We start from the raw sequence: 23,132 nt of genomic DNA on the forward strand, positions 1-23,132 counted from the left end.
AGCATTCGTCTGTACGCCGGTCAATGAACCGCAAGCGGAAAACTATAAACTGATTGCGCATGCAGTTTTTGCCCTCTACGATGCATTACATACATGCAAATATATACATATATATTTTTTATATTAAGGTGTTTTTCTATAATTGCAGCAATGAGGTGCACGCGTCGCAATGACGACGTTTTGTATGCGTTTAATGAGGTTACACTGCACACATGCATATTTAGTTATTTGTATATTTTGAAAATGTTTATTATTAAGTGGATTTATAAATTTCGACAGCGTATTGTTATCAGACCAAACCAACAACTCCGATAGGTTTGCGCAAATTGTAAATTTTTGCGCTGAGATTGCAATAAATTTAAAGGTAGGCAGAGCCACGAAAATAATGTTTCGAAAAAAAGTGAACGCTGATATGATCGACTAAGGCATTACTTATAGCCATATTGAGCTAAACAAATTTTATTACGATAAGTAGTAAGTAATATGCATTAAGGCAATTTTGATTTATTTATGAAATTTAAAATAAATTTTGTATATGTCAAAGTTGCGTGTATACCCCAACTTACACTTTTATCGCAGCTATAGAAAATCGATTGCCGAGATCAGCAATAAGCGATTTTTTTTTGTTTCTTTCATTAATTTATTTATTATGGTCGCATGCAATTTTATGATTTAATTAATATTGAATTACATTTGCCTGCCTGCCTCGCCTGTCTGTGCAATTATACAATCAACAACAATTCAATTGCCCCCTCACCTATCCCTGGTGCTGTTAATCGCCATGCGGCAACTGTACCTGCCTTTAAACGACGCTCTTAATTTATTCCTGGCAAATATTTAGCATACAAACACACAACTTGCCGAGCTTATTAATTAAGAGAGACCAACTCACACTCGGAGCATTTGCCTGTCTGCCGTATGTGTGTGTGTGTGTGTGTGTGTGTGTGTGTGTGCATGTCTTGTGGCACTCCCTGGACCAATAATCGAGAAATCATAAAAGCGTAAAATCGAAATGCCGTTGTTTCGTGGTGGCTGCAAAACTTTCAGACATCCTGTCGCTCTGTCTCGTACACTCAGCACACAGTGTACATCCTCTGGCCCCGTTTCCCTTTATTAACACGCATATCAATTCATTTTGATTGTAATTTATGCCGTAACCAATGGCTGCATATCGCTCACATCAGGCCCATCCCTCTCCCTCCCTCTCCTGTCCGAGAGCATAGCCTGTCGTGGAAAGTAATAAAATTATTGTTTATAGATATGTTGCGGCTGTAGTTAAAAGATAGATAGATAGACTATACACTCCGCCGGATACAAGTCATATGTGGCTGGATAATTGGGCTACTTTCCTGCAACGTGATGTGATGTTTAGTGGAGCGTGATCTTCAAATGGACCAGGCTTCGGACAGTGTCTAAAAGGAGTTGGCAATCCAATTAGTCACGAGTGAAACTAACAAGTTTTGCAACTTGTGAATATAGACAGCCATTATGGATCCAGGAATATATTCTATCTGTAAGATACTGTTATTATTACAAACATGCATTGAATACAGTCAAATAATTGTTATTTTTGAAAACATTTTCAACATTAGTCACAATTGCTTTAACACATGCATAAATGTTTTTAAATAACTCCTGGCACTGACAATTTACCAATTGGCCTAATTGAGCTGCCCATTGGCCCGCTTTGAGTTTTAGCTACAACTTTGTTCTCCCATCCCACGAGTCAAAAGACAAACGCCGACAAATGACCCAGCAATGAGCTTGGGTAAATGAATCAATGAATGTGAATGTGCGAATACCAAAGACTGGAGTAGAAGACAAGAATAGAACAGAATGTATTTTGTAACAATTCATTAAGCAAATAGAAATGTGCGCTAAACGCATTAAGAGATTAGCACACATATACAAAGGCAACAAATAACAACAACAACAAGAACAGTATGATAAAGAATGTAGCAATACTCATCGATAAACTGGTGAACTGGGCAACTTAATGACCCTCAGGCGATGGCCAACCGGGAATGAGAGTTGACCAAATTTAATTGTGTGTGTGTTGTTGCAAGGCGAACTTAACAAGTGTGTGTGCGTGTGCTGCATGTGGTTAGCAGTGGAATTAAGAGCATGTGTGAATAGGTAAAATCATTTGCATAGGTTTATTAAGTGCGCATTGTTTCGTCAACAATGTGAACATGGCCAACACAGACACGCACAATCTGCAACCGGAAGTTGCCAGTTGAAAATCACTTAAGTGCAATTTCGCACTTGTGCTAAAAGGGTTAAAGAACATTTCGAGGAGAGATGATGTTATGTATTTATTTTAATTATTTATTCATTTCTGATATTCTATTTATACAAGAATAATCTTCAATTCAAAGCACTCGTCCCAATATATCATATAATATCATTTTATTGTTATTGCTATTTGTGAGTTTCTTAATTAAGGACTTAATTTTTAATAGTCCTTAATTGATGAGACCGGTTTTTTTATAGACGAATAGTGCGTCTTTTGTTTGAAATAACGTATAATGGATTTTAAAATATGTATACATACATATATGTATATATATTCATATTCATATATATTCATATTTATATTATTATTTTAAATGTATTATTTAATATGTATTCCATATCTAGAATTGTGGTCTGATCTCTTTTTAATAAATAAATATTTCTCAACTGCATTAAAAACCACATTTAGTTAGTTTCTAATAAGCCGCAGTTCCCAAAGATTTCGATTAAGGCATAAATTATTCACGTTTGGGCGATCGAGCTGACCTTAAAATCTTGTTTAAATATTTATGGTGTTATAATTCAAGTTTTCGACCATTAGCCAATTATTTGGAAATTGGGCCCAATAATTTCTCTCTAAATATATTTCTTATAAAACCGTATATTTTTCGAGTTGAGCTACGTGAAAATATATTAATTAATGTATAAATTTATAATAAATTTATGTGTAAGTATAATAGAAAATATTACAATTTACTCGGACTTACACTTAGTATAACATTTATTTAATGACAAAAAACAAACAATGCATTGGTAAATAGTTTTCAAATGCTATAAATTAAATTTACGATTTTCTTAATATCTTTTATCTTTGGTATGCGCAAAAACAACTTGAAACTTCCACTAAATGTTATCTGACCCATTTCTTTTGTGTTATTTTTTACACTTAAACGTCACGTTCCTTAGCCTTAACTAAAATTCTCGCTATCCTTTTCATCAAATTTGTCTGGCAAGCTTGGCGCGTCCTTATCTTCCTTTTTTTTGTCCACGGACATGTGATAAACGTTTATGATTATTTGTATGTGCGTTTGTCGAAGTTCCTTTGACTTTGGCTGCCAATTTGACGCTGATATCTTGGGACTTGATTTACTTTAAATAGCGCAAAGCCCCAACCCCGAAACGGTGGCAAATGCAATTTATGTGTGGCAAGTGGCAGCAGCGCAAATAAAAGAAAAGAATAAACTCACACGTGACTGCAGGCCAAGCTACTGGCGCTACTGGTCAGTCAACATAAAAGTCATGGCAGCGCCTCCCTTTGTATGCCCATGCCCACATGTGTGAACAAATATTTTTTAGAGGGTGTCGTGCACTTTATGCGGGTCCTTTGCCCGAACTCCGGCAACGGCTACGTGTCATTTGGCCTATCTGGCGCTGCAAATCTTTACAGCTCCCCCCACGCTCCACGCCTGTTTAACGTGTCTACAGTTGTCGGATAACAATTTCCATAATCGCTGGTTAAACAAGGCCGCACACACACGCCTGGTCAAGCTGGCCACAGGGCGGTGTGGCAAAGTCGCAACCCGTTTATGATACATTGCCATTTGCTGTTAAGCCTTTGGCTCTTGCGGGGGAGTTTCTATTGTTGGCCTTGTTTGAATTATGCTTTACATATTTTTATTCACTTAACACAAGCTCGCATGTATCTGTGTGAGTGTCGAGCTGGTTTAATCAAATTATGGCTTATCTGACCGAAGGTCAGAACGCAAATAGCCATAAACATGTAGATTATAGTATACAACACCCAAAGTATTTCGCCGGCCAAGCAAATCACCCTGGACTCTGGCTTCTGGTTTTTGGCTTCTGGCTGGCGCTGCCCTGACCTTGTTTTTGCCAAGCTCAAAACAATTGATTGCATATTTTTAATGGGTTTTTCAGAATGTAATTAATGCATGACTTTATGAGCTTACTCCAGCCAAATTAAACACAATAAACCATTTAGTGTGGCGCTAGTTTATAAGCCAAGCTGTTAATAAATTTTAATTATAAAGAAACACCATTTGTAAGAAAACACTTAAGATATTCTTGCTTACTAAGAATTCATAGAGTTTCCGTTAATTCTGAGGAAAGAATTTTTAATCTTAAAGTCGAAGTCTATTCTGACATATAAAATGAACTTTTGCGGCGATACCCGAATCGACTGGAAAGTCATTTTGTAGATCGATCATTTACTCCCAGATTAAAGAAGTTTCAAGGATCAAGATCTCAGACGAAACTAAACGCAAGAAAAAGATTAGGAAGTAGAAAGGAATGATTTCATAAAAAATTTCATATTTTGATAGTACATATACAAAAATAAAATAAAAACAATAAATATATATAAATTCTTTTAGTCCAAATACTATGACAAACACAAATTTGCACATACTCATAAATGGACCCACCATAAGTTATACCAAAGCTCCAAGCAAAACTCAATAAATTTGATTTCGAAAAAGTAAAACCTGGGAGCGCAAATCCAACCGGCATCATTTCATGCTCAATTCAAATGTTGTTCAATCTCATTCAAACAATTTGTATTGTAGTTTTATTACCACAATAAAACGGATTAAGCAGCCAAAAGGGAAATACAATGAACCCTGTTAGTAAAGTGGGCGTGTCAGGGGCGCCCATATTCTCAATTCCACCCATACAAAACTCTACGTATGTGTAGCCTCTTTTTTTAAATTGACTGAATTTCCGCACGAATTAAATTCTGTAGCAAAAAGAACGAGAAATATTTCATGCATCAACTGACAGACAAGGCGCTGGGCGTGTTGTCCATATTATAGAGTCCTTGAGACCCATTGCCGGCATTTTTCACACTTTTGACGCGCTGCCTCTGCTGCACAATCAACGACACGTGGCAAGTGCCACATAATTTGTATCGAGCTGTAAAATACCCAAGTCTGTGCTTTATATACTGTTTTTTTTTATTATGAGTGTCAAATTTGATATGCTCAAGTCTTTAAAAATACTTTATATTGGAAATTTAAAGCCATGAGTGAAGAAAGTTGTTGTAGAATAAAAATCCATTTAGCTTAAGTTGCTTTCAGTTGCAACTCATTATAAAAATAAATTAATTTTTATGGTACACAAAGAAATAAAAAGTCTTTTGGATTAATTTTCTCAAGCTGCTTTGACATAAAAATAAATTCATTGATATCTTCCAAAAATTCTTAGATTTTACGCTATGCCTGTTACTTTGAATTGACAGGCACAAGTTGTTCGGCATGCGCTGCTGATCCCTATCTAAATCAATTATAATTCATATTCATATGCTGCCACCACACACACACACACATACACACAGACAGACATACACCCCTTCGTTGGGTAATGTGGCACAGTCAGAATGTGAAATCAAGTGTTAAAGAGTTTTGAAAAAGTCTGAAAAGTCTTTACCCATAACAATGTCGCAATTTCTTGGGGCTCTTTTTACGAGCGTTTCCGTTTGTTGCTTAGCTTAATATCGAAATAAACATACTTTATCCGTTATTGCCGTCAAATTTATGGTTTCTTAAATGCTACCATCCCCTCATGCCCATACCAGGCTGTAATATGAGAGGCAAATTGAATGGATTTTGAAAAGGGTCCCCCATGGAGCGCAAGTTCTTTAGATGTGGCCCAATGCCTGATTGGTTAATTCATCGACAGCTGGCCAAGTTTAGATAGAGATGCGAGCCGATAGATAAATAAATTCTAGACTAAATTGCAGCATATGTAGTTGTTGTTCAAAGTTTTGCTCAACTGTTGTTGAAACTTCGATCGAAGTCAAAATTCACAATTGCAATTAAAACCAAGTTGCAAGGTCACAGTTTTTGCACAGACAAGGAAAAATGCTTAAAAGTGACGACAACGCCACCGACGCTGTCGCTAACAAAATTGCAATTTTGCACATGAAAAACAAATGCAAATACACATGAATGTATAAATATGTATGTGTGTGCGTACATTCCATGAAATGCAATTGAGATCCGTGACAACATAATGCAGCAGCGGGAAATGTACAGGAGGAGGCTAACAGACACCACCACCACCTACCTACCCCAATGTAACTTAATTTTCCAGTCGCGCCTCTGCGCAGGTCCAACACTGGAAAATGAATTATAAACGCAGCGCACTGACGTAGGGGCTGAGGCGGAGGCAGAGCCAGACAAAACTCCCAACAACAACAACAACAACAAGAAAAGCTCACACAATAATGGCGGCCATAACTTGATGCTCCGGTTTAGGTGTCAAACTGAGAGAATACGCATAGGGAGCGCAATAGAAATTAAAGCATACGCAATAACAACAACAACGCAAGCAGTGGAGCAAGCGCATAATTCATATTTTACAAAAACAGCAACGCCCTCTATGCGTTCACTCTCTTTCTCTCTCTCACTCACTCTCTCTTTCTAGCACATCTCTTGATGGGCAGCCTGCGCTTCAATTGTCCTTTGGCAGGAGAAGCACTCGCATTACAATATTTATGTTTATACACCTAAAAATTGTTGCCAGCTGCTTATTAAATATATACTGGTGTGTTTATTATGTATGCCCTATTTATTAATAAGTGTAAGCTTATTTGTTTTTCTATAATAATATGAGAACATAGGCGCATATCTTCACTTAGAGAAAGAACCCTCTTAACATTATTTTACTGTCCTAAAAGAAATAATTGGTAAGATCTTTTCCTTATCATAGAGTTTCCCGCTTGATTTAAAGTCACTCTCTGTCGTAAGATCGTTTTGGTATTAAGGATAGCTCGGCAAGAAATTAAAATTAAAATTAAAATCAACTTATGTTTGTTTATATTTTTTTTAAACAAAATAAAAATGATTATTTTTGTAAGGTCTATATATTTTTACATGTAATTTCATTCCATGGAATCGTAAGTTTTTAGGTAATAGGTATATTTATATTCTATATATATTTTTTTTTTCACAAGCTTCTTAAAGTCATTCCACATTCTACAATTTTTTAAACAATTACTAAGCATCAATTGAAATTTGGATCTGCGAACTGAACTCAAACTTAACGGTAGTGCTAAATTATATTATATCTAATATAAAGTCTAAATATTGTTGTTGTTTCTTTATTGCAGGGCTTGTAAAACTACATAGCTAATGATAAAATTGCTTACTAAAAAGATCTTTCATTTTTAATTATTGTTTTTTTTTAATTATTCTGCAATTATTTACAAAAATTGTAATTAAATTTATGAGCTAAATTTCAATTAAATCTAGTCTACATGCAAGGTAATACTATTTAATTAAACAGTATTATTTATTTGTACACCTTTACCTTATGGTACGTCGGTTTAGAAGGCGCTTGCAAGAGGATTTATGTTGTTTTCTTATCGAACCAAATACTGCGTCGTCTGCTTCTATAGACGTCGCCAATTTCATCTACTCTCAGGTCTTTTTCTATATTGCTATTATTTTTTTCTTTTTCTTTATTGCTATTATTTCGTAAGCACCAAGGAGCATCACATATTAGTCTGGGCTTACAATATGCGGATTTTTCCAGGGTGTGTTTTAGGCGTTATTCCATATACTTGCAAGCCATATCGCCAGGAGGGAGCAATTTTACTTTATTGTCCAGGAACAGCTTTTTGTTTGATAGGAGCCATCAAATTTTGCTGATTAGGGTTTTAAGGGTGGCTACAATCACTAAGCATACAATTGTTGTATGCTTAGTGCTACAACGCTGGACACATGCTTGGCAAACCTAAGACGCTTGTCCAAGTGTATTCTCAGATACTTGCAGCTGAAGTGATGCCCTACGAGCTGAACCAGCAAGAAGACATCTACACAGATGCTAATTCGCAGCGCTTAGATCACGTTGGCCCCATACGATTTGCCATTCTTCAAAAGTCAAACTTGTTGCAATTGTTTCTGGGCAGAATCGCTGTATAGATTGCGATAAGGAGACGAGGATAAGAGGATATATAGAGTGGGGCCTTAGAACACTGCCCTGTGTTACCGGTCGTTTGGTCTTATATGATGCGGAGTCCACCATCTCCACTCTATCTGAGACCACCTTAAACAAACGGTCTGCTAGGTAGCTGCGTACTATCCACAGTAGTTGGGAGGGTAGAAGTGGATTGATCTTAACCAGAAGACCATTATGCCAAAATCTATCGAGTGCCTGTCTTACTCCATTGGCTTCAAATTTTTCCAGAATGAAATTAATAACCCTGTTAAGCTGCTCAGGTGAAATAAGTCTCTGTAGATCTGCAAAAATTCTGAAATTCCGAAACGCCTTTTAGTCAAGCTAAAATAAATAATCCTCGCAACTGTTTATGTTTTCAATTTACAATATTTCCTAATGATTTATAAGTGTGCGAGGTACGGAATCTTTATTATTTTAAGTTACTGCAAGAGCAATGCAACCCTATCTCTCTCTGTCTCTCTCTTTGAGAGGTACCAGCAGGTATTGCCCTGAAATAGTATACGTGAGTGTTTATATATAAAAAGTCAGCAAACAACGATACAAGCACGGTCTGTGATTAGTCAACAACAGCGACAGCTGATCGCTTTGTACAGGATGCATCAGATCGTCTTAGCTGATATCGCAATATAATCAAAGCAATGAATGTTAATCATTTAATACTTAGATTTAAAACCCTTTATTAAGGTGCAACTATAAACATTTTTTAATGCTGTTAGTCTATTAAATAGTAAGTCAGATAGTTTCTGGCAAGGACACCTGAATGCAAGCAAAGCCAAGCGAAGAAGTAAACAAAAGGCAACGCTGTATAAAGAAATCATTAGAAAATCGTGTAGCACATTAGTCTAACTGTCGACACCACCCACAGTTTGGTCATTATGTTCAACACGCAAGTCAATTGATGCAATTTGTTTGACAGCCATGTACAAGGCAGCTCTGGCAATTGGGTCGCTAGATGTTTGGGTTTGCTGCTTAGTGCTTTTGATATACTTGGTCCCCAGTGACAATTTGACATGAGAGTTGAAAATGCCGTAACAGGTTCACGGTCTAACGGCGGCACGGCGGGAGGGTGTTGATTGTGTGAGTGGGAGGCAGAGAGTGTGTGCCAGGCCTCATCAACAGTTGTGGTGGTGGTGGTGGTGATGCTGATTTAAGGGTTGGCCAGCTGCTTGCGCCTTAAATGAATTGCGGCGATTTATTGCGGTAATACTCATTTAGTCAACCGAAAACAGTGGGAGCACAAGAGAACAAGCTCAACCTCAAGTCGAGTGCAAACAAAGCGCACAATAAAAATAAATCTCGAGCTGCTGCATAGTCCTCACAAATAGGTGAGGGTGGGGGCGTTGTCTTTGCTCTGACTGAAATGTTTAGCTATACCCGTGGGAAGTTCGTGGTCTGTGATGGCATTTTTAATGGCTGTCAATACCGTGAAGTTGCCAATTACTTTTTCCGACTCGAGCTTGACCATTGAGTATTGGTATTCATGTCACTTGCAGCTGGTTGCAGATTACAATAATCACTATAATTGGACTTGCCTATGACAAAAGCAGGCACTACGTGATATGCATTTAAGTCTGTATTCTCACTAAAATCAACTTGACAATTAATAAGCCAATTTTCGGTAGCAACTCTCAGCTATCAGTGTGGCCTTCAGCACGTAAATCAGTATTATGTGCCAAAAGGAAATGAAAATGAGCTCTAAATTCAATTACAGCACTTGTCTTTGCTGCATAAATCACAATCACATAGCTGCCACACACCTGTCGCCTATGGATAATTTTGCCTAGCAAGGCGTACGTCTTATTACAATTTAATCGGCTTTTCCGCCGAGCCAACTAGGCGACCGACCATAACTCATTCGGACTTGCTTCGCTGCTCGGCGACACACTTTTGCTTGCATATTTTAATTTAATTTCTAATTTATGAGCAGATTTTCGGGCACCCATCGGGTGGGACCATAGCCCATAAGCTGTGGGGCATGGGCACGTTAATTGCTTGATAATGGTTACTTCCGTTGCCACATAATAGCATAATTAATCGATATTAAATGCACATGACGAACAATAAGCGAGAGAAATAGAGAACCCACAAAAGGTTAAATTAAACGAAGTAATTGTTAGCAACACGAGACAAAAGTCCACTTGTACTTGCCACCCACCCCTGCCCCACCCTACTTCCGCACAGCTTCCTCACATTCTCAAGGAGGGGTTGTCTGCCCCAGCACGCAAGCAACGAACATGAAACGAGGGGTAGCTGGTTTTTGGGTTTTTGATTTTTAAGCGCACAAAGTCACACGGCAGGTGGCGACTGGTCGAGGGGTAGGAATTTTGGGGCTGGGGTAGCTTTAAATGCACTCTTAATGGGATAAAATTATGTGCCTCGTCTGATTTGCGGTTTCACATAATAGACTTCTTGTCTGTCAGACAGTTGAAGCACCCCATGGCTTATAAATATGCATAGCCTTGCGCTTTTGATGACTTGCTCACTTGAATATCTTCAATGTTTGGCCAGCTTCAATCTTAAGCTAACTTATATCAAGCCTTTGACTATACTTTTAATTAAACGCTGTTGCCTAAATAATAATTTTAATTAAAACTCAGCAATTTAAATATATTTGTTTGACCCACTAATCCGCTTAAATACATTACTACCAACAATTTGTAGCTACTCTCATTTGAAATCTTATCAATGCAAAACAGCGGTCACAATTTCTTTGGACGCCAATGACCCCGCCTTGTAATTATTGCTAATGAGCATCATAAGAAGGTATAATGCTAAAGCTTAGGCAAATGAGTTATGCTAAGAGTTATTTAGCGTAAGCTATTTATATATTTTTCTTATTTTTTTCGGACACATTTACTTATCTTTATAGTCCTATCATCTTATTTTAGCTCGGTATTTTTTTAAAAATGGAATGACATCATTTTTACATTGTAATGCTTAAAAATTTCCAAGCCGCTTCTTATACTTTTAACCAGGAACCGTTAATTCATAATTATGTTTTAATAATTATTAGCCTAACAAACATTGCAGTATTTTTAATATTATACCGTTGTAAATAGTTTGATATAAGTAAAATATTAATTATTTACAAATAAAGTTTTTTTTCAGTTATAAGGTTAAATTTTAATATTCTCACTTGTCATTGTTAAAAAAGGGCCGCTTTAGTTACGCTTTAATTAATTTTCATTATTTGTTTAAACAATATTTGAACAACTGTAATATGACATATGGTATACGTTTATTATTTAATGTATATTATTAAGAAAAACCAAAAGTTTGATCGAAAACCTTATGTTGTCATATGTCTTATAAACATATCAAAATCAAGTACTATATATACGGCAGAAAAACGTCTTAAAACTCAAAACACAGTTATGAAAATTACGGTTCATGGTTTCCAAAGCTTTAAGCTTTAAAGTTTTTGTACCTCAGCAGGCAAATTTCTTGGCATTAAATGACCATTAAAAGGAGCTAAATTAAAATGAACTTTCCAAGAAGAAACTCCATCATATTCATAGCGATGCAAATACTTGGCGCGAGCAATGAACTCTTGAGTTGTTTCAGACAAACTGACGAACTCTGTGGCCAAATGTGGTTCAGGCAAGTAGGCATCATCACCGGGTAGGACATACAACACCCCATCAGAGCAGGCGTAGCCCACAGGCAAAAACAAAGTGATGCCAAGTCTACTACGGTTGGCGGAAAAATCGAAGAGTTTACGATAACTCTTGATTCCCAACAAGCGGGTTAGTTCATAGATTTGTGGTGGCATGAGCCAAACCTCGCCAAGGCGATGCAGACGCAACAGTTCCAACGGCGTGCGCCACTAAAATTAACAAATTAATATATATTCTAGACTTGAGTATGAATCGCTTGTGTTACCAAACATTCCTTTACTTCAGAGGGCTCAGCCAATAGCCTTGGTTGCTCATCCACAAATGCCATAAAGAACATTGTTTGGTGGCTTAAAATATAAAATTTATATAGTATCATTTAATTTAATTTAAGAACTAATAATCAGGTATGTTCTAAGTTATAGTTCCGGGTAAAGAGCTTAATTTGATTCCGACTCTTGCTATGTTAAGTTGTCGACTGTACAACGTTGAAATTAGAGAAAAAAATAAATTTAAGCTTACGACTAAATTTAATAGAATGAAACTGAGAGCCTGGACACAGGTGTGTCTCTTTCTTGCTTTACAAATCTATTCGCGTTTTAGAGCAGACATGAATTTCATGTTTACCCTTTTTTCACAGGAGCCGGACTGGCCCAGGCAGACCATTCATGTAGCGCCCATAGATCTGGTACGACTTGCAGCTCTCGGCAGAGCTCCAAGAAGTCAGCAGGATGGTTGTGCACACGCCTTTGCCACGCCTCGCGATCAAACTGGAGCCCATCTGAGGTCTGTGCGGTGGACACAATTGCGCCCAATTCTTTTAATTGCTCGCGGTTGCGGCAAAGCAATATTCCTACTTCCTCAAAGCATTCGCGCACAGCCGTCAAGCGTAGTGTTATCTCCCTAAGAGTATATTTTGTTAATGATAAGCTGTTATCTCTTTATATAGTGCACCTCGCACTCACCGTGCCCATATGGTAGAGCGCTTAAAGAAGCGATCATAGCAGCCAGTGCCCTGTGGTGCCAAAATGCTTGGCCTTTGGTCATTGATTAGGACAAGGCTCCGCAATGCCTCTTGTGGCACTCCAAACTGCTCCAAGTAGTCGAGCCAGGCGACATTCTCATCTCCTTGTGTGTCCAGCATGCCACCAGGAAACACAGCATGATTCATAGCCATAGAAGTAACATCGCTGCGTTTAAGCATCAGCAGCTGTAAAGTTTAAAGTTTAAAATGTGTCTAAGAGTTGTGCTTGCTACTTACTTGATAATCCTCGCCAGCAACTGCTGACACTAAAATCAGGCTGGCTGAAGTGCGCCACTTGTTGCTTAACTGAGACATTTGTTTGTTTTATTTACGAATCAATATTTATTTAAGTTAATTACAAGTATTGTTTTTAACCGGTTTTACAAAAGTAATTTGCAGCCAATTCCATAACCTTATCGTTAACTACTGCGATTAATGCGCTAAAACGATTGCAAACAATTCAAATGATAAGAAGTACAGCTGTACCAAAATAAAAATCTAAATAAGTCATACGTTTCTGTTTGCCAATCTACATACATGACTATATATTTTGCATAGACATTACATTTATTTGACGTAAAAGTGAACAGTGAATTAGCTCAGGGAAGTAGAAAAGTCCGTTTTCCATACCGTTTACATTTTTTTTGGTGCACAGTTTTTGATTTTCTTTTTTTTATACCAACAATAGTATTTGGTTCAACAAATATACATATAAATCTTAGAAGGTATTAATCCATTAAAGGCTAAATGTTTTGACAGCTTTAGACGCCATTATGTGTGTGTGAGTGAGTGGGTGTGTGTGTTTGTGTATGTTAAGTGGTGGGGGAATGTAATAACATTGCAAAACTTTCGCTCGACACTTGAACGAGTTTTATTTCATTATAAAATCAAGTGTGCTATAAGTTTTGTGCTTGTCATCGTTACATATGCGTTCCACTGTGACCTACACTATTCCTCCTTGTCGTTATCCGCAGCAGTTTCATCATCTTTGTCGCTGTCGTTATCGTAGGTGTTTGGCTGCTCACCATTACGCAGCAGTTTACCCACATATTCGTATTTCTCCTTGAATTGCATTTCCCAATCGCGCACAGTGTCCATTTCCATGGCGCCAAGGTCGCTGAGATCATCGTAGTTTTCGTTTTCATTGGCAACAACGCTGAATGTGGCCAAGTTTCGTGATGCATCGCGTCCAGCAAAGGTAGCATATGGTCCGCCCGGTCCATAAAAGCGTTTTCCCTTGGTGACGTCATAAACACTGCCATTGACTGCAACTAACACTCGACCATCTGGTTGATTACCATCGTAATGACGAAGCTCCTTCACGGTGAAGTCACGACGCAGTTTCGGCAGCTCCGGCTCTGCCTGTGCCTGTGGTACGTCTCTTATGCTTTCGGTGCGATCACGTATTATTTTGTAGACCAGAAAACAGATGATGGACACTAGCGCCAGGTTCATGGGGCTGTAAAATATCTCACGCAATACACCGGCCAAATACGAAGATTCCGCCTGCGCGGCTGTTGCATCAGCGTCCACTGTATTTTCCATCTTCAATGTGTTTTCGACTGCGTTGTTGCTGTTGCCTTGCAGATAAAATGCTTCGTTTGAACTTTGTACAATTTTTTTTCGCGTGCGTTTTGGTGCGCCTTATATGTAGTTCGTTTGTATGTATATATGTATGAGATGTAAATTACAAAGCAGACATACGAATCTACCTATTTACTTCACTATATGTTGTGGGCTCGCTTTTATAAAAAAATATGCACTCACACGAATCTCTGAATTACAGCTGTTTGCCGCAAAGGGACTTGACAACACTGTTAGTGATGGGAATATAATTGATATGTGGCCTGTACAAAATTGCCAACGAACTTACTTGATATTGTAATTTAATAATTAAAATCTTGAAAAGCGTTGTGACGCTTCATATGTGATTGTATTCCGGAAACTTTTAATAACTATCATAAATGGTGTAGCTTATTATTTTGAATAAAGCTATCAAATATATTATCTGTTATTATTGACCAAATATTTTAAAAAGATTATTCAGTGAATATGGAATATCCAGACGTTTAATCACTTTTTGCAAATAATAATCGAATGAATAAGTACTCGAGTATTGTAAGCCTGATTGTTTCAGTGTTAATTGGTCTTAAATCCCACTTTTCGCTTAAACTAAATTACTTGCCATCCCTGCACAACTTGTTGCTCCCGTCGCTTGCTTATCAACACTTATGACTTCAAATGTGTCCTGCCGTGAACTTAGCAACACTGACGCATTCAAATTCGTGCCCAACGAAAGCGTGCAGCTGAGCGTACGCAGATTAGCGTGCACAATGGGGAAACGTAGCAAGTGTAACAAAGTGTACAAAAAGAAGCTGCGAAGATATCTCTAAGAGTAACAGCGTGGCAAAATGTACTTAAGGGCACGCAATGTTCTTTCACTTACACTTGCAGTTTTAGAGCCAAAGCAACTGCAATACAATGAAACTTTTAATATCCGTACTATTGTTGGGCTGCTTTTACGCTAGCACCACAGCACAAGACATTAAGAAGATTGAGCAACTACTGCAGCAGCAGACGCAGGATCTTAATGAGACGAATCGTTTAATGGAGCATATTAATTCCACCAATAAACAGATCGTGGTCGACTTAGCGCAACAGCGAGTCTGGTTAAGCTCCATACAAAATGTTGAGCAACTGATGGCTAAGCAGAATCTATTTCTCGATGCGCAATCTGTGGTTATTAAGGAAGCACTAAACAACATTACTAAACGTGGTGGAGAATATACAGAGCGCTTGCTTAAAGAATTGGCCAACTTGGCGCGTCTGCAGCTCTCAACAAAGCTACAGATTAGTAACTTGGAGCAAAAGCTAGATGCTTATCAAAACAACATGGTTAGAAATGCACGTAACATTGACAACAACATACTCGATCTGACCAAACTGATCTCACGCGCTGTGCTGCCCCAACTTAATGGTCTTCAATGCTCCTTCGACAGCTTGGAAACATCTCATATAAACATTGAAGTGGAGCTTAAGAGTTTGGCTCGCATTAAGGAACTAAGCGAGAACTCAAGCAGCAAACTAAACACTTTGGGCCAGCAGTTATCCAGCTTAAATCGCACTCAAGAGGCACGTCTATCCGCTCTAACTGGCGCTGTTAACCAACTAAAGCCCATTAATACATGGCAAATGGAGAATGCGCTGCGTGAGCTTATTCTTTCCCAAAAACGTGTTGAGATCGACTTGGAGTCATGCGGCAAGCATTCTACACCGTATGTTGTTCATCAAAGACCCACTGTTTATTCACAGTCATATACTATTGAGGAAGCCGCTCCAGCGCATACACCACAACCAAGCAAGCCCGATCTAGTGCAGGTTTGGACTGTCAAGGAGCCAAATCGTCCAAGTATGTATCCGCCATCATAAATCTTTTTAAATGTGCTAAGTAAATTTTATTTTGTAGGAGCACCTCAGCAAACTAGTGCCTATGCAGATTCTCCCAAGCCAAAGCCACAACCTGGCAGACCGAGCAATCCCGGACACAATCATTATCACAGTTTAAAGTCCGGCACCGCAGCTGCTCATGCTGTCTCCTGGCAGGAACGTCTGCCCTGGGAAGCTGCTGCTCAGTACCAGTCTGTTCCGGCACCAACTTACAAGCCTTACAAAAGACCTTCGCCAACACAGAAACCTTGCACCATAAATTCAGCTTCTTCTTCATATGGACCACTTCTGTCGCCCCCACCTTCTTATGCTCAATCGATTCCGAGCCAGGGACAACAGTCCTGGTATGTCGCGTCGACTTACTAATAAGTGGAAGAAAACAATAACAAAACAATGTACATACAACAATATAGAACAATTTTAATGAATAACATCAATAAATAAATTCAAAGATATACAGTACGCATACATATGTAATATGTATTTAATTACCTGCATGAAAAGTTTGACTTCACATACATATATACGATATATATGATATGATTTGATTTGTATAGTCGATAGTGCCCAAAAATATAGGAAAATTCTTATAGCACCAGTTTTTCAAAAAAAAAAAAATAGATTACCTGCAGACATTATTAAAGATTCCTTTCTTAAAAGAACATTTAGAAGTCATACATATGTATGTATATTAAATTACATTAAAATATGTGTAGTTATCTAAAACGTGTAAAACGTAGAACGTGTTCCTTTGTGGAATTTTAGTTGTAACCATTTGATTTTGGTTTTTGGTATTTCAGAAATACTTGTAAAAACTTATGCCTGCAATTTAATGAAACACGAAATTAGGTTTTGTTTAAGCAAATTAATATTTTCAGGGTCGAAAATGTTTAAAAATTTGTTGAGCGTGGAAATTGGCGAAAAAAAATGTACGTATCTATAATATATGTGTCTAGAATTAAACCTTTGTGTCAATAGAAAGAACTACAAATTTCGCAAAGCTTATTGCAATGGAATTTACATGGAATGGCAATTTTTTGACTTTCTTACTTTAGGTACATGTTATTTTCCCGATATGGTAGTAAGATAGACGACCTTCAGAGTATTATGTCAGTTTGGTCCACTTACTGAATGAACTCATCTCAAAAGCGAGGCAGCTGCAAACCTAGAATTCGGCACGTTTGTTTCGGCTTCTAGTATCTACGGGTTCAAAATGTTGGTCAAATATGGCTTATCTGGTTATGGAAGAATGAAGAAAACGTGACCCAACCGCTACACTTGTAACACACAATTGTTATAAACAGCCATAATGTCGTTGAACCATTTATGATATGATACGGTGGGAAGATTTAGCTGTTTGACAAACAAGATACATACATATTCAAAATAACGTTTTTATATATCTAACAAGTGTTCAAATTTAAGACAATCTTTAGAAGTGCATAAGTGCATAGACGCTGATTAATTGCAATGTAAGGTCGGGCACGTGCCAGGTGTGGTCAGCGCATTGACTATTTAAAGTGCAAACAATGCTAAGCAAAGGCAGTTCCACTTTGAACCTTCCACATAGTAGAGCTATAAGCATGCAATCCATACTAATAGCTATCTGTCTAGGCGCTATTCTGGTCACGGCACAGGAGCCGCCGGTAGAGCAGTCATCCATGCTAGTGCCACCGGTTCCTGGCCTAATTTCAGGTGCGCAAATCTTTCAGATTGTAAGCTTACTCGAGAGCAACGGCAGATCTCTGAATAGCTTGGAGCGCAGATCCGATAGCATTAGTCAGAGCCAAAAGGGCATTGAGGTCAAGCTGCAACTTATAGGACAGGATGTGGTTGGCATATCACGTGTGGAAGAGGCACTTAAACGTCTAGACTTGGCTACGGCCAGCAATTTCAGGTCGACTGCCAGCGATATTAGAAATGTAACTGCCAGCATTAAAGAGGCTGAGACTAGAACCGATAGATCCATTGGCAATCTGGCACGTGGTCAGCAGGAAATCAAGGTGGTCCTGGCCAAGGTGGACGCCAATCAAATACGTAACGATCGCACTCTTAATGAGGTCGCCAGATCGGTGCAGAACAGTATTGCGGGTCTAGACAATCTTCTTAAGCAAACCGTGCTCAGAGAGTTACTTGCTCTTGTACAAAGTGCCAAGAAACTGGAACAAAGCCAAAGACACATTGAGAGTAAGGTAATGCAGATAGATCAGCTGGCTGCTCTGACCAGCATCACGGCCAATAAAGTGAACCAACTGGACCAAGGCATACGTGCGCTCAACAATACTCAACAGCAGCAGCTCAATGGCATTGGCCAGATCTTACACAAGGTTGGCACCACCTCTTGGCAGATTGATCATAAGCTGGGCGTTCTGCTGAGCAGCCAGAAAAATATTGAACGCGCGTTGGAGGATTGCAAGAAGTCACAGGCACCACACAAGAACTATCACGCCGAGCCACAGGCACCTCACAAGAACTATCACGCCGAGCCACAGCCACCGAAGTCACTTTACGACAGCGCTTATGAGGATACCTCATATGAGGATACCTCATATTTACATCAACTATGGTATGGCAAGGATCAGTAAACTGGAGTGCGCGTTTAACAGCAACAACAAATAATATTTTATTTTACAACTAACAGTAACAATTGATTTAACTAACAAATGCAAATCTGGCTTAAGCGTCAAGAATGTTTTAAAGACGCTAAAGGCACTAATCGAACCCGTTAACTCACTGTACTAATAAAGATGTTTCAATTACAAGCAATGAATTCTTACAAACGCTTTGATACTTTATAGACCAGAAAAGGTACTTTCATCATCGCCTGCATAATATTGTTGTTGGATATAGACTGTTAATTGCGGTCATAGCTTCGAACGCCTCTTTTTTCACTCTATGGAGTAACTTTTCTGCAACTCAGTGCCGAAACAAATTATTTAACATTTTCTCGGATCTAGTGGATTCACCTGACCATCTGCAGGCTGAAAGTTTATAAGCAATTCAGATTCATGCTGATTTTTATGCTCGGATCGATGCAAGTTCTTCGCTAATGCACGAAACTCTTTAGTACTTAGACCAGTTTCAATTTTGTCATTACAGGAGTCAGCATCAACGGGATACATATCATCGCCAGGTAGGAGATGCACTTGTCCATCGGTGCATTTGTACATGACTGGATGCATTAATATGCAACCGTTGCTGGCACGCATACAAGCAAATTGGCGTAGTTCTTTCAGTGTATTAAAGTTAAGACAGCGCGAGAGCTCATAAAATTGCGGTGGAGGTAGCCACAGTTCCTTCTTTAGCGCAGCTTGCAAATAGTCTAAGGGCGAGCGCCACTGTGGATTGTATATGGTTAGGATATGTTTCAAAGGAAGGGAAGTACACATACCGAATAATCCTTAACCTCATTGGCTTCCGTCAGCACACAAGGTTGCTGCTCTAGTGCAGTTAGGAAAAATGCAGTCTGAAAACGCTTCTTAAATGTTGAAGGTGTGCGCCAGGCGGACCATTCGTGTAGCGCCCACACATCTGGCAACACATCTAGCTGCTGGCAAAGCGTAAGGAACTTGCTTGCATCGTTGTGTACCATATGCTGCCAGTGCTTGCGATCGAACTGTTCATGGAACTGTGCATAGCCTGATGTAGAGGTCAAAGTCTTGCGATCTCGACAGAGCAAAATGCCCATTTCCTCAAAGGTTTCGCGTAGCGCAGTGAGACGCAAAGATAGCGGTCTAGAATATTAGCAAATTATCAGATAAGCAATTGAGAATGTTTTAATGTGCTTTACGTCTCTAGCTCATTGTTGTTGTCGTGTGTGGTAATCTTGCAGATCTCTGTTAATTTGGCTGCGCTTATGTCATAGCGTTGAAAGTGTTCCAGCCAAGCGGGAGAAGCATCTTTTAAGTCACAGACACCGCCGGGAAAAACCGAGGAGTCTGGCATGAAGCTGGACTTGGATGTTCGTGTAAGGAGCAGCGCCTGCAAGCCGAACTTATGTTAATTATATCGAGCAATTATTTATTAACATGCTTACATTATAATCATAGATATGGGCACCAGCATTTTTAGTTTTGGCTAAGATTAACAGACTGGCAGACTGTCGAATTTTGTTTAAAGCTAGCTTCGACATGGCAACAACAGATAAGAACTATTTACACACATCGTGCAAACGTTACCTATCGATCGAGTAGTGTTAATGTGTGGTGGCCTCTCGATCGTAGTGTTGGTGCCATCACTTATTTTGATAGATGGCTGTTGAACTCACGGTACAAAGTTACAATATGTTTGAGTTTACAGAACGAGCAACTTAGGTTGTTAGTTGCAGTAATTAAAAATGAGTGACTTGACTGAGTGGCAAGCCGAGTACAGACCCTCGTCTAGTCTAATTTTAGCCAGTAAACAGCAAGTGGAAGCTAAGGCGGATGAGTATGACTACAAAGTGAGTATTTTAAAAAACAAACATTTTACATAGTATTGTCTTAATAAATGTATTCTTTTTACCTTAGCTGCTGTTAATCAAACGCACGGAGCGCACGTCTTATGCTGTGAACCATTGTGTCTTTCCTGGTGGTGTCTTTGAGGCAACGGCAGATGAATCAGCGGGTTGGCTTGAATATTTTGCAGACTGTGGCATTAGCAAGACCCAATTGGAGGTGCTCAGTTGTCGTCAGTCTAGCAATAGACCCAGGCTTATGACCGAAGGCCAGTATTTCTCCAGAGACATCTCGCTGCGTCTGACAGCGCTACGGGAATGCTTTGAGGAAGTGGGCATACTCTTGTGCCGCAGTCGCTCCACTCTATCGGATTTGACCACTGGCAAGCCAGCGCAAGTAGTATTGCATTTTTTAGAATTGGAGGCGTGGCAACAACGTGTGCACAACGATGCAAAACAGTTCTTACAGCTCTGTAAATATCTTCAAGTCGTACCCGATCTCTGGGGTCTAAGCGAATGGTCTGTTTGGCGCACAGCTGCTACTGCAGCTGCTAATCGCAAATATGATACAGTATACTATATAGCCGCCTTGGAGTCAAACAATGTGCTGTTACAGCTGGAGCAGCAGGAAGTGCAGGCAGCCTATTGGCTGACTCCCATTGATTGTTGGCGCAGATCACATCAGGCTGATATCTGGTTGCCCTTTATGCTGCTCTATGAAATTGGGCGTCTGATGAGCATGCGCTGCTGGAAGGGACTGCTTGAGTTTTCTCGGCAGCGTAGCGTACAAGGGTCTACGTTACTGCAGCCTATTTACTATCGCTGTGATGATTGCATGTTTGGTGTTCTACCAGGAGATGAGCTATATTTGGCTGAGCCTTACAAATTCAAAGAATACATACGGCTGCCTGGCAGCATGGGGGAGATAAACGCTCGCTCTAAACTCTATAACCGTTATATGGCATACGATTTCTATAATGTGCAATTGGCCAGCAATGTGCAGCCGCTGGATGGACATTTGCGTCTGCAGGCAAAGATTAACACACAGTTAGCTAAATTATAATTAAATTCGCTTTAGTTTAATTTTAAACTTTAATCAAGTCAAGGCTATGCCCAGCTCTGTTTTTATATTACTACAAGCATGACACAAATCCCTCGAGGACAACAAACGCTCTCTAGCACATTTTTCCAGCTGCTCGATGCTTTGACGCTGCTGCAGTGCAGCGCCTGCCTCAGACACAGAACGCGAGTATTCAATTGCCAGCAATGTATCTGAAGTCTCTTCTTCCAGATCAGATTGACAAAGCGCGCATTTGGCATCTACTTCCACGTTCAAGCATCTTTTAGCAGCAATTTTATCGCCCGTTCGAAAAATTGTCGACACTGTGGATGCATAATTCAACTGCAGATTGTCAACAAAGGACTTGGTTAGATTTTGCAAACTAGCTGAATCTTTATCAAGCTCATTTATTGTAGGGAACGCTTGCAGCTGTTGCGCCTTCACATACAACTGCACCTCCTGCGCATTGAGGTCTTTTAAGGGACGTAGCAGCTTAACTTGCGCTGGCAAGCGATCATCGAAAAGAGCTACATCTAAGGCTACGCTGCCACCCCGACCTAAGGCAATTGAGCTCAAGAGCTGTGTGGCTAGCGTGCTGCATATGCTTGACTCAAAAATATGACTACATCTCAGCTGCGCAGCCACAGCGCCCATGAGACGCTTGCGTTGTTGTTGTGCATAATCCTGATGTGCTGTCAAGTTTCGATGCTTCTCGAGCTGCTTGGGCTCAGCTATAGCTATGTAATTATCCAGCAGTTGTACGCTATCAGGCGTCGCATTCGAATGCACCACATGGAATTCGAAGGGTGTGTAACGCCTTTGACAATCGCGCAATGCTGGCAATGGATCTCGCTTACTTAAGCTGCTCCCGGCGTCTATGTAGAGCACGCGTACATTACAGTGCAGTCGTTTGAAGGTGTTCTGGGTCTGGGCATAATGTAGCATGTCTAGCAGCACCAAGGACTCAGGAGTGCCGTCGATCAATAGCAGCACTTCAGCTCCGCGTGGCAGCGCTTTGGATGCACCCAAAGCAGCGCGAAACTTGTGTCTCGCATAGTTGAGGAAACAAGCGCGACATTCTGGCTGACGAAAGTTTAATTTGTAAAGCTCCTCTGCTGGTTGTGAACACTTGGTGCAATCGCCAGCAGTAGTGACAGCTTGGGATTCCACTGAGCTGGGCAACATGGCATGCATGCCTCCCTCATCCCCAAAATCGTCCTCACCAATGCTGCACATGGTCGCTAAGAGACACACACAATTTATTGCATCAACAAATGAAATAAAAAAAATATTACAACGCGCGTGTTATTTTATAGTGGTGGCACATATACTAGATTGCAT

The 23,132-nt window shown here is 39.5% G+C and overlaps 7 protein-coding genes across 7 annotated transcripts; 3 read left to right on the forward strand and 4 right to left on the reverse strand.

The window, feature by feature from the left end:
• Positions 1–11,469: 11,469 nt before the first annotated feature.
• On the reverse strand, positions 11,470–13,421 carry LOC108607678 (nucleoside diphosphate-linked moiety X motif 19). The gene is made up of 5 exons (XM_017998635.2): positions 13,087–13,421; positions 12,791–13,035; positions 12,453–12,728; positions 12,094–12,175; positions 11,470–12,037 (listed from the first exon to the last, which is right to left on the reverse strand). The coding sequence occupies exons 1-5, from the start codon at positions 13,162–13,164 to the stop codon at positions 11,624–11,626; spliced, it is 1,095 nt and encodes a 364-aa protein (XP_017854124.2). The 5' UTR covers positions 13,165–13,421; the 3' UTR covers positions 11,470–11,623.
• Positions 13,422–13,516: 95 nt separating this feature from the next.
• LOC108607682 (membrane-associated progesterone receptor component 1) lies at positions 13,517–14,603 on the reverse strand. Its single transcript, XM_017998638.2, has one exon. It carries the CDS (start codon positions 14,392–14,394, stop codon positions 13,798–13,800), a length of 597 nt encoding a protein of 198 aa, XP_017854127.2. The 5' UTR covers positions 14,395–14,603; the 3' UTR covers positions 13,517–13,797.
• A 727-nt stretch (positions 14,604–15,330) lies between these two features.
• LOC108608320 lies at positions 15,331–16,686 on the forward strand. The gene is made up of 2 exons (XM_017999654.2): positions 15,331–16,258; positions 16,316–16,686. Exons 1-2 carry the CDS (start codon positions 15,331–15,333, stop codon positions 16,660–16,662), a joined length of 1,275 nt encoding a protein of 424 aa, XP_017855143.2. The 3' UTR covers positions 16,663–16,686.
• A 1,193-nt stretch (positions 16,687–17,879) lies between these two features.
• On the forward strand, positions 17,880–18,881 carry LOC108608310. The gene has a single exon (XM_017999641.1). It carries the CDS (start codon positions 17,880–17,882, stop codon positions 18,879–18,881), a length of 1,002 nt encoding a protein of 333 aa, XP_017855130.1.
• A 24-nt stretch (positions 18,882–18,905) lies between these two features.
• LOC108607680 (nucleoside diphosphate-linked moiety X motif 19) lies at positions 18,906–20,457 on the reverse strand. Its single transcript, XM_017998636.2, has 4 exons — positions 20,333–20,457; positions 20,087–20,277; positions 19,688–20,030; positions 18,906–19,634 (listed from the first exon to the last, which is right to left on the reverse strand). The coding sequence occupies exons 1-4, from the start codon at positions 20,426–20,428 to the stop codon at positions 19,233–19,235; spliced, it is 1,032 nt and encodes a 343-aa protein (XP_017854125.1). The 5' UTR covers positions 20,429–20,457; the 3' UTR covers positions 18,906–19,232.
• Positions 20,458–20,556: 99 nt separating this feature from the next.
• Positions 20,557–21,799, forward strand: LOC108607681 (nucleoside diphosphate-linked moiety X motif 19). Its single transcript, XM_017998637.2, has 2 exons — positions 20,557–20,737; positions 20,805–21,799. The coding sequence occupies exons 1-2, from the start codon at positions 20,633–20,635 to the stop codon at positions 21,792–21,794; spliced, it is 1,095 nt and encodes a 364-aa protein (XP_017854126.2). The 5' UTR covers positions 20,557–20,632; the 3' UTR covers positions 21,795–21,799.
• Positions 21,800–21,804: 5 nt separating this feature from the next.
• On the reverse strand, positions 21,805–23,131 carry LOC108607677 (cytoplasmic tRNA 2-thiolation protein 2). The gene has a single exon (XM_017998634.2). It carries the CDS (start codon positions 23,025–23,027, stop codon positions 21,828–21,830), a length of 1,200 nt encoding a protein of 399 aa, XP_017854123.2. The 5' UTR covers positions 23,028–23,131; the 3' UTR covers positions 21,805–21,827.
• Between the last annotated feature and the right edge of the window lies 1 nt (position 23,132).

Source organism: Drosophila busckii, unplaced genomic scaffold (genome assembly GCF_011750605.1).
Source record: "Drosophila busckii strain San Diego stock center, stock number 13000-0081.31 unplaced genomic scaffold, ASM1175060v1 hic_scaffold_51, whole genome shotgun sequence".
NCBI classification, from domain to species: domain Eukaryota; kingdom Metazoa; phylum Arthropoda; class Insecta; order Diptera; family Drosophilidae; genus Drosophila; species Drosophila busckii.

What these genes read in the sequence shown, in the direction of transcription:
- LOC108607678 (XM_017998635.2), bottom strand. Translation starts at nt 13,164, where the DNA reads ATGTCTCAGTTAAGCAACAAGTGGCGCACTTCAGCCAGCCTGATTTTA. An exon ending in CGCTCTACCATATGGGCACG is followed by an intron (nt 12,729 to 12,790) that starts GTGAGTGCGAGG and finishes ATATACTCTTAG; the next exon opens with GGAGATAACACTACGCTTGA. An exon ending in CCGGCTCCTGTGAAAAAAGG is followed by an intron (nt 12,176 to 12,452) that starts GTAAACATGAAA and finishes TTATATTTTAAG; the next exon opens with CCACCAAACAATGTTCTTTA.
- LOC108607682 (XM_017998638.2), bottom strand. Translation starts at nt 14,394, where the DNA reads ATGGAAAATACAGTGGACGCTGATGCAACAGCCGCGCAGGCGGAATCT.
- LOC108608320 (XM_017999654.2), top strand. Translation starts at nt 15,331, where the DNA reads ATGAAACTTTTAATATCCGTACTATTGTTGGGCTGCTTTTACGCTAGC. An exon ending in CAAGGAGCCAAATCGTCCAA is followed by an intron (nt 16,259 to 16,315) that starts GTATGTATCCGC and finishes TTTATTTTGTAG; the next exon opens with GAGCACCTCAGCAAACTAGT.
- LOC108608310 (XM_017999641.1), top strand. Translation starts at nt 17,880, where the DNA reads ATGCAATCCATACTAATAGCTATCTGTCTAGGCGCTATTCTGGTCACG.
- LOC108607680 (XM_017998636.2), bottom strand. Translation starts at nt 20,428, where the DNA reads ATGTCGAAGCTAGCTTTAAACAAAATTCGACAGTCTGCCAGTCTGTTA. An exon ending in CCCATATCTATGATTATAAT is followed by an intron (nt 20,278 to 20,332) that starts GTAAGCATGTTA and finishes TTCGGCTTGCAG; the next exon opens with GCGCTGCTCCTTACACGAAC. An exon ending in ATGAGGTTAAGGATTATTCG is followed by an intron (nt 19,635 to 19,687) that starts GTATGTGTACTT and finishes TACAATCCACAG; the next exon opens with TGGCGCTCGCCCTTAGACTA.
- LOC108607681 (XM_017998637.2), top strand. Translation starts at nt 20,633, where the DNA reads ATGAGTGACTTGACTGAGTGGCAAGCCGAGTACAGACCCTCGTCTAGT. An exon ending in CGGATGAGTATGACTACAAA is followed by an intron (nt 20,738 to 20,804) that starts GTGAGTATTTTA and finishes TTTTTACCTTAG; the next exon opens with CTGCTGTTAATCAAACGCAC.
- LOC108607677 (XM_017998634.2), bottom strand. Translation starts at nt 23,027, where the DNA reads ATGTGCAGCATTGGTGAGGACGATTTTGGGGATGAGGGAGGCATGCAT.